The sequence below is a fragment of the Elephas maximus genome, chromosome 26, assembly GCF_024166365.1.
Source record: "Elephas maximus indicus isolate mEleMax1 chromosome 26, mEleMax1 primary haplotype, whole genome shotgun sequence".
In the NCBI taxonomy this organism is placed as follows: Eukaryota; Metazoa; Chordata; class Mammalia; order Proboscidea; family Elephantidae; genus Elephas; species Elephas maximus.
The window spans coordinates 34,721,407-34,735,557 of NC_064844.1; the positions used below are offsets into that span (position 1 = coordinate 34,721,407).

Below are 14,151 nucleotides of genomic sequence, written 5' to 3' on the forward strand. Positions count from 1 at the left end.
GTAAAGCTATCTTATTAAGCATCTTGCTGCACAATGGAGTACTTTAAGAATAATGTTGGGATTTTTTAAAAGGTAATTTTAACAATTCTCAATTTTTGCCTTATGCTCTGACTCGAGGATCTAAACTCTAGGTAAGATGAAACTCCACTGTACTAACTGCCCATCTATAAGCTATTTAATACACATTCTCTATCTATCCTCTATTAATTGCTATATTTATTCTTGGTCATTAAAATATTCTTTTAAACACACATAGTTCTTTATTATTTTAAGCTAACTTGTCAGAGAAATTTGTTTACTTGCAAAAAACTTGAGGTCTGAGGATTCCATTTCTCTTCTGGTCTTCCGTGCCACGTATTTAAGATGCTTAAACAAACCTGAGGAAAAACAAAAAGCTTAAACAGAGCTGAAAGAAGTGCTTGAAGACAAACTGTCACAACTAGAAGTAAAAACGAAACATTATGTCAAAGCACCTCAGCTTATGTTCCTAAATAAATCCTAAGGGTCAGTCTATTTAAAACAAATTAGTATTTTCAGACATGATCCAAATCTGTGTGGCATCACAATTCGTTCATAATGAATATAGAACCAGCTCCTATTACATGTTAATATAAATAACTTTTTTTTTTTTATGGAAAATAACACTTTTCCAAAACAACAAAAAAATTTTAGTGAGAAGAATGGTAATGTTTTATATTTTTGTAAATGTTTATAAATTTTGAAAATTCGATATGGTTTAGTAGAAGACAGCTTGATTTTCCTATCTATCTCTATATTCAGTTTGTTGCAATATACTGTTTTGGTTGAAGTATATGGATAAAATCTGGTGTCATACAAACATGAAACTGGGAAAGGCAGGACTTTACAGACCTCCCTGAACAGGTGTCCAGAATCCTAGGGTTTCTGAGATCAAACTTGGAGATACATTAGACACTTGTTCACTGAGACAGGAAGAGAGAGATCAAATTATCTGCTAAACACAGATTAAGAGGCCATTATGGGAATATGAAAGAACTGGAGATATTTTTTTATCTGTACTTATAAATACCATTTGTGATGAAAATAAAATAAAGGCATATTACGTATGTTCTTTTGACAGATGTTCTATAAACAGAGATGTGTGAATTTTTAATGATAACTTATAATTTCATATAACGGGCAACAGATTTGAAAAACAGTGGTAATTATAAGAATAGGTCCATCTCCCAGCTATTCTTTCAAAGTTCTGTGGAATCAATTATGCAAAATACCTTAATTCACTTAGTAGGTAGTTTTCTTAATAATTTTAAAAGACTTATATGTCTGTACAGCCTCGCGTATAATTCAAAGCACTGCCACACATACCACCCCATTTGATCTTCACAGCATCCCTGTGACTATCAACGGCAGGTATTCTTATCCCTATCTACAGATGTAGAATTCAAGGTTAAACATTATTACCAGTATGTAATAGAATAAAGACTATATAATTCAAGACACTGGACTCCCAAGCCCTTACTCTTTTCCCTCTACCACTGAGCCTTACGGAGGTAATTTCTTTAATAAATTTCAGTATTTTACACTTAAACTCTTCAGGATCTAATCTCTCTAGAACAAAGTCAGCACAGATATTTCCTACTCTCTGCTCAGCTACAGAAAACCTGTTCTTTACTCTCCCAAAGCAAGAAACGTCTGCTTCTGGTTAAATCTCCTGCAATAAACCTAGAAAATAAACTCCAATTTTAAGGTTTGAGCTACTGATGGAGTGAAAATGGTAATTTACAATCACAGAACTGAGGCAGGCTATAACTTTTGAAGCTCAGAAGGGAAAACTTGGGGATATATTTGATAAATCGGATCAACTTCAAGCACTTGCTATTCTCACATCACCAAAGAAGTATTTGCTTCTGAAGTCCATACATTTCTTCTCATTTAGTGGTTTTTTTTTTTTAATATTTACTATATTCAGCAAGAGATTTATCACTGAAATCCCATAAACCATCCAAAATTGCTTTGAAAACTGATGACTATTCTTTTAAATCTAATTTTAAAGTATTTACTGCAACATGAGATGATTTTTATTACATATTTTGTCAGCGGAATGGATCATCCTATGTAGACAATACAAGAAAATGTGAAAACATTTTAAGATACATTTACCTTTAAAAATAAGTTTACAATTGCATGTATCAGGGAAAACATAGGTAGTTATGATGGCAAAAAAACTGTTATGGTATGCAAAACAGAAACAGAGTTGACAGTACTGTACTTCTGCGATTCATCTGCCTTCAGGCACATGTAAAACGGTAACTGGAACTGCAGATACATAAAGTAGGAGTGAGAGGCAAAGATAGACACCTGGCTCTACTGCATTCTGAGTGGGGCTAACTCTGAGAAGACATGGAACATGATGAATTAGCTAGTTCAATAACTATTTAAAACTGTTCGTACTTCCTAACAATGTACTGTTTCTACCCTTTTCAGGTTCCTTCTCTCATTCTTTAAAAGGCTCATTTGCAGACAAAGTAAAATAAAATTCTGTTCAAATTACAAAGAACTTTTGTATACAATACATTGGCACCGGAAACAAAAAGATGCAATCACATTACCTTGCCATCATTATAAAGGTTTGGATTGAATCGCACGCTATGACCACCAGTTGTCTCTAGATTGACGAGAGGGGGTGAACTGGGATAATCTTGAGGAAAATACACATCAAATTCAAAGCATCCATTTGCATAAGGAGTGTCTGCTGGACCAGTTATCAGAACCTAGTATGTATATACAAACACAAAAATGTTACTATCCCTATGTTACTGTCACTAAACACTGACATTAAAAAAAAAATACAGTCAGGCATGAAATAACAACTTCCATCCTCTACACATCTTGAAAACCCTGGTGGCATAGTGGTTAAGTGCTACGGCTGCTAAACAAAAGGTCAGCAGTTCAAATCCACCAGGTGCTCCCTGGAAACTCTATGGGGGCAGTTCTACTCTGTCCTGTAGGGTCACTGTGAGTTGGAATCGACTCAATGGCAAAGCTTTTTTATTTTTTGTTTTTATATATGCCTCTAATAGAATGTGATGTTAAAAGCTGAAAATAAATATGACCTAGGAAATGATTTTGGGTTGGGATTAAAGTGATTTGGTTTTGGATGAAAATGGTATATTAAGGTATGACGCTTTATATCTTGAGGTAATTCACTGCTTTCAGAAATAACTCATTAATATTTGTCTCTAGGATAATGAGATGCGTAAATAACAGAAGAAAGCTCTCATATAACATCTTATGACCAAAAGGTTTTGAGAAAACAGATGCTTCCCTTAGGGTTACTGGTAGTCCTAGAAATAGTAGCGAACCCTGTAGTGAATGCCAGAATTATTTAATGAATTTCATTTGAGTCACTCTGCAGATATTTACTGTGAAATGCATGGGCAACAAAGCCTTTGGTCCTCAAGAGCTATGTATGGAGGCAAGTGTCACCAGAGGCTCAATCTATGACAACTCTGATATATGCTTTGGGGTGCTACGCTGGATTCCTTTAGGAGAAAACTCACAAAGAGAAAGCTACAAGTTTGAGCTTGTGTAGTCTACTGATAGGCAACCATCTTATAAAGGGCTGTATTGCTTGTAAGAAGTAACAGGTAAGAGTGTGGCCGAATAAGCTAGGTTTAAGTATTTTCTTAAGGTTTCTTTTTTTTTTTTTAGCATCTTCTTAGGTGTAAGCAAACAAAAATCCCCAACATTTCTCGGGGTCAACAGTTTTTGCTGTGTATTTAAGGAAGGGAGAATATTTAAGCCATGAATTAAATCATCAACATAAAGATTTTTTTTTTCAGGTGTCCAATCCTTAGGATTTTTTTTTTTTTTTTTGTACTTTAGATGAAGGTTTACAGAGAAAAGTAGTTTCTCATTAAACAATACACACATTGTTTGTGACACTGGTTGCCAACCCCACGACATGTCAACACTCTCCCCTTCTATACCTCGGGTTCCCTGTTACCAGCTTTTCTGTCCCCTCTTGCCTTCTCATCCTTACCCCTGAGCTGGTGTGCCCATTTAGACTTGTTTTGTTTTATGGGGCTATCTAATCTTTGGCTGAAGGGTGAACCTCAGTAGTGACTTCAGGGCTGAGTTAAAAGGGTGTCCGGGGGCCATACTCTCAGGGTTTCTCCAATCTCTGTCAGACCAGTTTGTCTGGTCTTTTCATGCGTGTGTGCTACAATTTTCTTCTGTATTTTTCTCAGCTCCATCTGGGACCCTCTACTGTGATCCCTGTCAGAGCAGTCAGTGGTGGTAGCCAGGCACTACCTAGTTGTGCTGGACTCAGCCTGGTGGAGCCTGTGGTAGCTATGGCCCATTAGTCCGTTGGACTAATCTTTCCATTGTGTCTTTGGTTTTCTTCATTCTCCCTTGCTCCAGACAGGGTGAAATCAGTAGACTATCTTAGATGGCTGCTCACAGGCTTTTAAGGCCCCAGACCCTACTCACTGAAGTAGGATGTACAATATTTTCTTTGTAAACTATGTTATGCCAGTTGAGCTAGATGTCCCTGAGACCATGGTTCCCAGCCCTCAGCACAGTAATTTGGTTCTCAGGGAGTTTGGATGTGTCTATGAAGCTTCCATGACTTTGTCTTGGTCAAGTTGTGCTGACTTCCCCAGTATTATTTACTCTCTTACCCTTAACCAAAGTTACCACTTATCTATTGTCTAGGTAGTGTTTTTCCCTTCCCAACCCTCCTGCCTTAATAACCATCAAAGATTGTTTCTTTCTATGTGTAAACCTTTTCATGAGTTTTTGTAATAGTGGTCCCATACAGTATTTGTCCTTTAGTGACTATTTTACTCAGCATGATACCCTCCAGATTTATCCATATTGTCAGATGTTTCACAGATTCATCATTGTTCTTTATTGTTGCATACTATTCTATTGTGTGTACGTACCAGAGTTTGTTTATCCATTCATCTGCTGATGGGCACTGAGGTTGTTTCCATTATTTCACTACTGTGAATAATGCTACAATGAACATGGGTGTGCACGTGTCTATTTGAATGAAAGCTCTTATTTCTCTAGGATACATTCGTAGGAGTGGGATTGCTGGATCTTATCATATTTCTATTTCTAGGTTTTTAAGTAAAGCATCATAACATTTTCCAAAATGGTTGTACAATTTCACATTCCCACCAGCAGTGCATAAGAGTTCTAAGCATCCTGCAGCCTCTCCAACATTTGTTTTCTTTTTTTGATTCCCGCCGGTAATGTTGGGGCGAGATGGTATCCCATCGAAGTTTTGATTTGCATTTCTCTAACGGCTAGTGATCCTGAGCATTTCCTCACGTGTCTGTTAGCTCCCTGAATGTCTTCTTTGGTGAAGTGTTTGTTCTTATCCTTTGCCCATTTTTTAACTGGACTGTCTTTTTGTTGCAGAGGTGTTGGATTTTCCTGTAGATTTTAGAGATTAGATCTTTGTTGGTATGTCATAGCCAAAATTTTTTCCCCAGTCTGAGGGTTCTCTTTTTACTTTTTTTGTAAAGTCTTTTGAAGAGCATAAGTGTTTAATTTTTAGAAGATTCTAGTTATCTAGCTTATCTTCTGGTCTTTGTGCACTGTTACGGTTTGTATGCTATTTATGCCATGTATTAGGGCCTCTAGCCTTAGCCCTATTTTTCCTTTTATGATCTTTACAGCTTTTATATTTGTCTTTGATACATTCTGAATTAGTTTTTGTGTATGGTTCTGGTTTCATATTTTTTACAGATGGATATCTAGGTTTACAAGCATCATTTGATGTGTCTGTTGTTGTACCAGTACCAGGCTGTTCTGACTACCGTAGCTGTACAGTAGGTTCTGAGGTCAGGCAGTGCAAGTCCTCCTACTTTATTCTTCTTCATCAACAGTGCTTTACTTATCTTGGGCCTCTTTCCTTTCCATATGAAGTTAATGATTAGTTTTTCCATCTCCTTAAGGAATGCTGTTGGTATGTGGATCAGGATTGCGTTGTATCTGTAGATTGCTTTGGGTAGAATTGACATTTTACAATGTTAAGTCCACCCATCACGAGCATTGTATGTTTTTCCATTTACGCAGGTCTCTTTTGGTTTCTTGCAGTAGTGTTTATTTTCTCTGTATAAGTCTTTAACATCCCTGGTTAGATTTATTCCCAAGTATTTTATTTTTTTAAGGGCTATTATAAATGGTATTGTTTTCCTGATATCCTTTTCCTAGTTCTCTTTATTGGCATATAGAAACCCAACTGGTTGTTATATGTTTATCTTGTATTCTGCCACTCTGCTGAATCTTTTTATTAGTTCCAGCAGTTTTCTCGTGGAGTCTTTTGGGTTTTCTCTGTATAGTATCATATCATCTGCAAATAGGGACAGTTTAACTTCTTCATTACTACTTTGGATGCCCATTATTTCTTTTTCTTGACTTTTTGCTTTAGCTAGAACTTCCAGCACAATGTTAAATAGCAGTGATGATAAAGGGGATCCTTGTCTTGTTCCTACTCTCAAGGGGAATGTTTTTACCCTCTCTCCATTAAAGGATATTGCCTGTTGGTTTTGTATAACAAAACACCAAACTCATTGCCATCAACTGCCCCATAGGGTTTCCAAGGAGCACCTGGTGGATTTGAACTGCAGACCTTTAGGTTAGCAGCCTTAGCTCTTAACCACTATGCCACCAGGGTTTGTATAGATGCCCTTTATTATATTGAGTAATTTCCCTTCTATACCTATTTTATTGAGAGTTTTTTTCAGGAATGGGTATTGTACTTTGTTGAATGCTTTTTCTTCATCAATTGAGGTGATCAGTGGTGGATTACACTGATTGATTTTCTAATGCTGAAACATCCAGTATGAATCCCACTTGGTCGTGGTTTATTATTTTTTTGACATGATGCTGAATTCTATTGGCTAGAATTTTGTTGCAAATTTTTGCATCTATATTCACGATAGGCATTTGCCTGTAATTTTGTTTTATTGTGGTATCTTTGGCTGATTTTGGTATTAGGGTTATGCTGGATTCACAGAATGAATTCAGAAGTACCCCTTCTTTTTCTGTGTTCTGAAAAAGTTTGAGAAGCACTGGTATAAGCTCTTCTCTGAATGTTTGGTAGTATTCTCCAGTGGCACCATCTGGGCCAAGGCTTTTCTTTTTCTTGGGAATTTTCTTTTTTACTACCTCTTCTCTTGTAATGGGTGTGTTCAGATTTTCTATCTCAGTTTGTGTTAGTCTGGGTAGGTAGTGTGTTTCTGGAAATTTGTCCATTTTCTCTAGTTTTTCAAATTTGTTCTAGTTTTTCAGAGTACTCTGTTATGATCCTTTTTATTTCAGTTGAGCCTGTTGTAATGTCCCCCATTTTGTTTCTTATCTGGGTCCTTTGAATGCTCTCTTGTTTTTCTTTTGTCACTTTGGCCAAGACTTTGTCGATTCTTTCAAAGAACCAACTTTTGGTTCTGTTAATTCTTTCTATTGTTTTTCTATTCTTGATTTCATTTATTTCTCCTCTGATCTTTGCTATTTCCTTTCTTCTGGTGGCTATGAGCTTCTTTTGCTGTTCTCTTTCTCTTTGTTTGAGTTGTAAGTCTAATGTTTCGCTTTTGTCTCTTCCTTCTTTTTGATATGTCTGTCTATTGCTATAAATTCACCTGTGAACATTACCTTTGCTGTGTCCCAGAGGTTTTGGTATGATGTGTTTTAATTCTCATTTGATTCCGGGAATTTTTTTATTCCATCTTTGATTTCTTCTATTACCCAGTGGTTTTTAAGCAAGGTGTTATTCAGTTTCCATTTATTTGATTTTTTCCCTTGCTCTTCCTGTTATTAATTTCTAATTTGATGGCACTGTGATCAGAGAAGATGCTTTGTATTATCTCCATGTTTTGGATTTTGTTGAAGATTGCTTTGTGGCCTAAGATGTGGTTCTATTCCGGAGAATGTTCCATGTGCACTGGAAAACAATGTGTACTTTCCTGCTGTTGGTTGGAGTGTTCTACGTAAGTCCATGAGGTCAAGTTTGTTGATTGTGGCCTTTAGATCTTCTGTATCTTTGTTCAGTTTCTTTCTAGATATTCTGTCCTTTACCAAGAATGATGTGCTGAAGTCTCCTACTATTACTGTTGGACTACCATTTTCTCTATTCAGTGCTATTAAAGAGCTTATTTTATGTATTTTGGAGCCTTGCCATGGGGTGCTTAGTATTTATTACGGTTATGTCCTCAGGGTAGATTTTCCCTCTAACCATTATATAATGTCCTGCCTTGTCTTTCATAGTGAATTTTGTTTTAAAGTCTATTTTATCTGAGATTAGTATTGCCACTCCTGCTCCTTTGTCGTTGCTGTCTGCTTGATATATTTTCTTCCATCTTTTGATTTTTAATATATTTACGTCTTTGTTTCTAAGGTGTCTCTCTTCTAGACGGTATATTGATGGGTCCTGGTTTTTAATCCATTCTGTCACTCTGTCTCTTTATGGTGTATTTAAGCCATTTATGTTCACTGTGATTACAAATAGGTGTGTTTATGGCTATCATTTTGTAGTGTTTTTTGTGCTCCTGACGTTTTCTTTCTCTCTCTTACTCTTCTGTGCTGAATTCCTTTGTATTTTTTTTTGCTTCTTTCATTTTTTTACATTTTGTGTTCAGTAAGACTTTGTTTTTCTTCTTTATTTTGAGAGAAGGTGTCTTAACATTTTTTTGTGGTTAACTTAAAATTTACCCCTACCTTTCTAAGTTTAAACTACTCTGTTATTGATAACACCTTGGCTTCCTCTCAATTTGAAAGTCTTATACCTACATCATTTATTCCTTTTTAAAAAATAATTTTTATTGTGCTTTAAGTGAAAGTGTACAAATCAAGTCAGTATGTCACATATAAACTTATAAACACCTTGCTACATACTCCCATTTACTCTCCCCCTAATGAGTCAGCCCGCTCCCTCCTTCCAGTCTCTCCTTTCGTGATGGTTTTGCCAGTTTCTAACCCCCTCTACCCTCCCATCTCCCCTCCAGACAGGAGATGCCAACACAGTCTCAAGTGTCCACGTGATACAAGTAGCTCACTCTTCATCCGCATCTCTCTCCAACCCATTGTCCAGTCCCTTCCATGTCTGATGAGTTGTCTTCGGGAATGGTTCCCGTCCTGGGCCAACAGAAGGTTTGGGGACCACGACCGCCAGGATTCTTCTAGTCTCAGTCAGACCATTAGGCCTGGTCTTTTTATGAGAATTTGGTGTCTGCATCTCACTGTTCTGCTGCTCCCTCAGGGGTTCTCTGTTGTGCTCCCTGTCAGGGCAGTCATCGGTTGTGGCCGGGCACCGTTTATTCCCTTTTTAATTGTTCTGACATTGTTGTCATCTACAGATTGGCCTCTCTGGTTTCCTGTTATAAACTTTTTAGCTTTGTTTTATCCTTGAGAGTTCATTATCTAGGCTGATAGCTGACTGATGCTGTCTTATGTACTAGATTCAGGTTGTTGTCTGATGTTGTTGGTTCTCAAACCAAAGGACTCCCTTTAATAATTCTTGTAAGTTTGATCTGGTTTTTACATATTCCCCTAATTTCTGTTCATTGGAAAATGTCATAGTATTGACATCATACATGAGCAAAATTTTACAGGATATATTATTCTTCATTGTCAGGTTCCTTCGAGATTTTATATGTCATCCCACTGCCTTCTTGCCTGGATGGTTTCTGCTGAGTAATCAGAATTGCCCCTTTGTATGTGACTTTTCATTTTTCTCAAGCTGCTCTTAGGATTCCTTCTGTGTCTCTGACACTAGCACGTGTCATTATGATATGTCTTGCTGCTTTTCTTTTGGAATTTATCATATATGAGGTTCACTGAGCTTCTTGAATGGTTGACTTTTAATCCTTCATGATATTAGCAAAGTTTCTTGTCAGCAAATCTTCAATGATTCTCTCTGTGTTTTTCCGTTTGCTCCCCCTGATGTGGAACTCTGACCACATGCAAATTTTTGCTTTTGATTGTATCCCACATTGTTCTCAGGGTTTCTTCATTCTTTTCTCCAGATTTTTTTCTCAAAGTGGTATTCAAGGATTTGTCTTCAATTTTGCAGATCCTACCTTCCATTGTTTAAACTTTGCTTCTAAAACCTAGTATTGCACTGTCCAGTTCTGAAAACTTCTCATTTATCTTTTGGATTTCTAATCGCTGGTTTTGTATGATTTCTAGTTGTTTATTTATTTTGACATTTTATTCCTGTATTATTTTCCTGATTTTGTCTGTATCTTCCATGATTTTGTTAATTTTTTTCCTTATTTTGGTCTGCATTTTCCTTCACCTGCTACAGAACCATGAATATTACAGTATGAATTCCCTATCAGGTAGTTACTGTGCCTTTTCTGCTACCAGAAGATCATCTGGTGTTTTATTTTGGTCACTTTCTGGAGCCATTCTGTCCTGTGTTTTTAACGTTTTGATATTGTCTGCTGCCTCCAGGACATTCAGGAATTATTTTTGTCGTTTATCTATTGTAGACTTGTTTTGTCCTGCTTTTTTGTTTTATTTGGTTGTCTGGGCAGGTAGGTTGGGCGTGTTTTGTTGCTTGCTGCCAATGGGCACGATACTCTTTTCACCACCTTGTCCAGCTGGGCAGACCAGTTACTCAGCTATGGTGCAGCAGGATGGGTCCAGTGGGGTGCAGGGGTGGGAATGAGTAATTTGTGCACAAACTGGGGACAAAGGGGAAGGGCTGGGGGCAACGCAAGGTGGGGTCCGGGGACTGCTGGTGTTGCCTGGGGACGTGGCAGCTGGTGCACAGAGCAGATAGGCAGGAGTAAAAGGAGGGGATGTGACATGCAGAGTTAAGTGTGTGGGTTGAAGAAGAGAAAGAAAAGTAAAAAAAAATGGAAAGAAGTGAAGGAAGAAGAAAAAAGGAAAAAAAATTAATAAAATGGCGATGTGGTAGGATTTGGTGGATGGGGGTGGGGCAGACTTGATGAGGTTGTGTGTCGGTGGCTTTCGAGCTGAGCGATGTGGCTCCGCCTGTTCAGAAGCGGCATGAGCGGCACAAGGGGCTAGGTGGGTGGGAGGGAGTAAAGGCAAGAGGGGAGAAGATACCAACCAAGGAACCAACAATAAAAATAACAACAACAAAAAGATGGTGGTGGGGAAGGAAGTCGTTGGATGTTTGACGGAATTGGGGTGAAGGTGAGCTGATGTCTCTCTCACCAAGTGGCATGGCACAGCCCATCACGAAGGGGCAGAGGCAGTGCATGGCCTAGGTGGGAGGAAGAAGGAAAAGGGAGAAGGAGAATGTAAAGAAAAATTAAAAATTTGGCACTGAGGGAGCCAGGCTGTTGGGGCAGTGCAGACCTGGGGAGGCACTGTGCCAGAGGGTCTCCAGCCAAATTGTATAGCACAGCCCATCAAGAAAGGGCAGCAGATCACGGGGTAGGTGAGTAGGAGAAGGGAAAGGAAGGAAGTGAGAGAGAAGAAACAACAACAAAAAAAGAAAAAACAAATAATAAATAAAATAGCGCTGAGGGAGCAAGCTGGTGGTGGTGGTGTAGACCCAGGGAGGCTATGTGCAGTGAGTCCAGCCAAGCGGTGCAACATGGCTACTTGAGAAGGGGCCGGGGTGGTCCTCAGGGCTGGATGCACAGGAGAAACGAAAGGAGGGAAAGGAGAGAGAGAGACAGAGAAGAAACAAAAGAAAAAAAGGAACAAAGCAAATAAACCAAAAAAATCACAGCACAGCAAGAAGGAGAGGGGATGGCACATGGGACTAGCTGGGCAAGAGAAAGGAAAGGAAGGGACAGTAAAGCAACAACAACAACAACAAAAAACCAAAACCCAAATAAACAAAAACCAACCAACCAACCAAATAAATGGCACTGAAAAGGTCAGCCAGGGGTGCAGGGTGGACCCTGGTGGCAGTTAGCTGGTGTCTCTCCAGCTGAGTGACTGTGGCCTGTTGGAAAGTAGCGGAGGCCACATAGAGGGAACAAGGGTAGAGGGTGGGAAAGCGTGTATCCCTCGTTAACAGGTGCTCTATCTCCTGCTGGGAGCTCTATGAAGTGGCCTTCCCGTACTCCTTGTCTGCATTCCTTGGTGGTTGTAGTGGATGGCGAATCTGGCCATGTTAGACGGTATGAGACCTCCACGCCGTAGCTCTCCTCATTCTGTTAGTTTCTTATTCCATTCAGTGCTTGACTGAGTTCTTTATTTCTTCATTTGGTGTTCAGGTTTCCAGGACTGATGTTTCTATCTGTTTTACTTAGATTTTCCACATCTTTGCTGTAGAGGGGTGGCATGGCACTTCTGTCTACAGCACCATGTTGGCTCTGCCTCTCTTGGATTTTTTTGATGCAGCAATCTCTTAGAATTTAGGAAGCCCAATCACCACCGTAATAAAACATAAAGGTACTGATTAACATATATACACACACACATATATAAATAAATTTCCTAGAAAAGGAAAGAGACAAAATTTTTAAGAATAAAAGACGTGAGAGAAGTATCTTGAACGACAAGGAAGAAATTTTGTAACTTCTCCCGCTCACTAGCTTTAAATCCTTTGATAATATGTTCTAAAACTTCAATAGGCTGCGGGTAGCCAATGCTCAAGCAATGCAGCTTTTTTGGTATTTTATTCTAAAATTTGATTTTGTACAGTAGTCTTAATCTACATACACTGAAGCCCAAAATGTTCAAAAAAAATTTCTGAATTTGTCAATAAAATTCATGCAAATTCTAGTGCTTTGTATATATCTTTACACAATTACATTAGTTAGGAAAAAGGGGGAAAAGTTGCATTTTCTACCTTCATGATGTCAAGGCGCTCCTCATCACAGCGTACAAATACACTAGAGGATGATGAAAGGGGCAGTGAGGTGGAAAGTGTCACAGCTTCCTGGGCAAGACGACGGGCTCTGGCAGCACTGTTTGCATCGTTTGCATTTTTCACCTGAGACATGTAGTGGTAATTTACTTTAAAACCCAACTTCCCATCTTCATCTTCAGAAACCATCTCAAATGTATCTAAGAGAAAAGGAACAGCAGAGGAGAGAAGAGAAAAAAGCACTGAAAAACAAGGAACCTGATGGTGGATAGTTGTTATAATAATTAAAATCACAAAAAAATCGCTTTCCGTTCTTCCACTTAAAATGGAGGCGACTGCAATGTGGAAAAACAGCAACTATAAATGTTTATGTAACACCTTCATGTGTGTGCTCATACTGCTACAATATGTAATAGAAACGAAAGTAAAACTTGATTGTCAATCTACAGTATAAACACACTAGTAGATTATATCGTATCAAGTAGCTAAATGACAATGCAAAGTGGTTGATAATTATCCTTGAGTTATAAATAATATTTTTGCCAAAATAATTCATAATACGTCAAAAAAAAGTATTCTCAATGTAATACATACACATGTACATATGTATTTCATATAAACAGAAAAAAAAAGTGGATTAGAGCTTTAATTCAGATTAACCCCCCCGTTATGGACTGAATTGGGCCCCCCCGCCCCGCAATATGCCTTGGAATTCTAAACCCTATACCTGTGGATGTAATCCTATTTGGAAACAGGATTTTCTTTGTTATGCTAATGATGCCAAATCAGTACAGGTGTGTCCTTAACCTAAATACTTCTGATTATAAAAAGAGCAGATTAGAGGTTTCAATATATGTGAGAAACAAAGTTTCTCCTCTTTAAAGCCACCACTATGTTATTTTTGTTATGGCAGAAACAGCCATAGAAAACAAAGATACTCTTCCATAATAACTTTAAGAAAGGATATTTAAATAAGCACCAGTTAGTGAAAATGTCATCAGTAGAGACAATGGTAACTTCTGACCTTGTGTTCTGTACAATTTTAAATACATACTGCCTATAGAAAAACATTAATGCTACATTATAATTAGCTTAATTCATTAGAAAAGGGGGGGGAAATCTAAAAACAGTGGCACAGGTCTGTGCACTACAGTTACATGTTACAGGTAGACTAGATACCCATAAAATCTTGTTGCCGTCAAGACAATTCTGATTCATAGCAATACTGAAGGACAGAGCAGAACTGCCCCATAGGGCTTCCGAAGAGTGGCTAGTGGATTTGAATTGCTGACCTTTTGGTTAATGGCCGACCTCTTAACCACTGTGCCACCAACACTCCATGCTAGGTACAGGCTTACCAA

The 14,151-nt window shown here is 38.2% G+C and overlaps 1 protein-coding gene across 9 annotated transcripts in view; it reads right to left on the bottom strand.

Annotated features, from left to right (window-relative positions):
- BIRC6 (baculoviral IAP repeat containing 6) overlaps positions 1-14,151 on the bottom strand; it is a 383,808-nt gene that overhangs the window by 26,773 nt on the left and 342,884 nt on the right. For all 9 annotated transcript variants that reach the window (XM_049870389.1, XM_049870387.1, XM_049870386.1 and 6 more), the window contains 3 exons: positions 12,773-12,990; positions 2,589-2,750; positions 300-377 (listed from right to left, as the gene is read on the bottom strand). In XM_049870389.1, the coding sequence (XP_049726346.1) occupies positions 300-377; positions 2,589-2,750; positions 12,773-12,990 (458 nt within the window). The remainder of the gene's footprint in view (positions 1-299; positions 378-2,588; positions 2,751-12,772; positions 12,991-14,151) is intronic.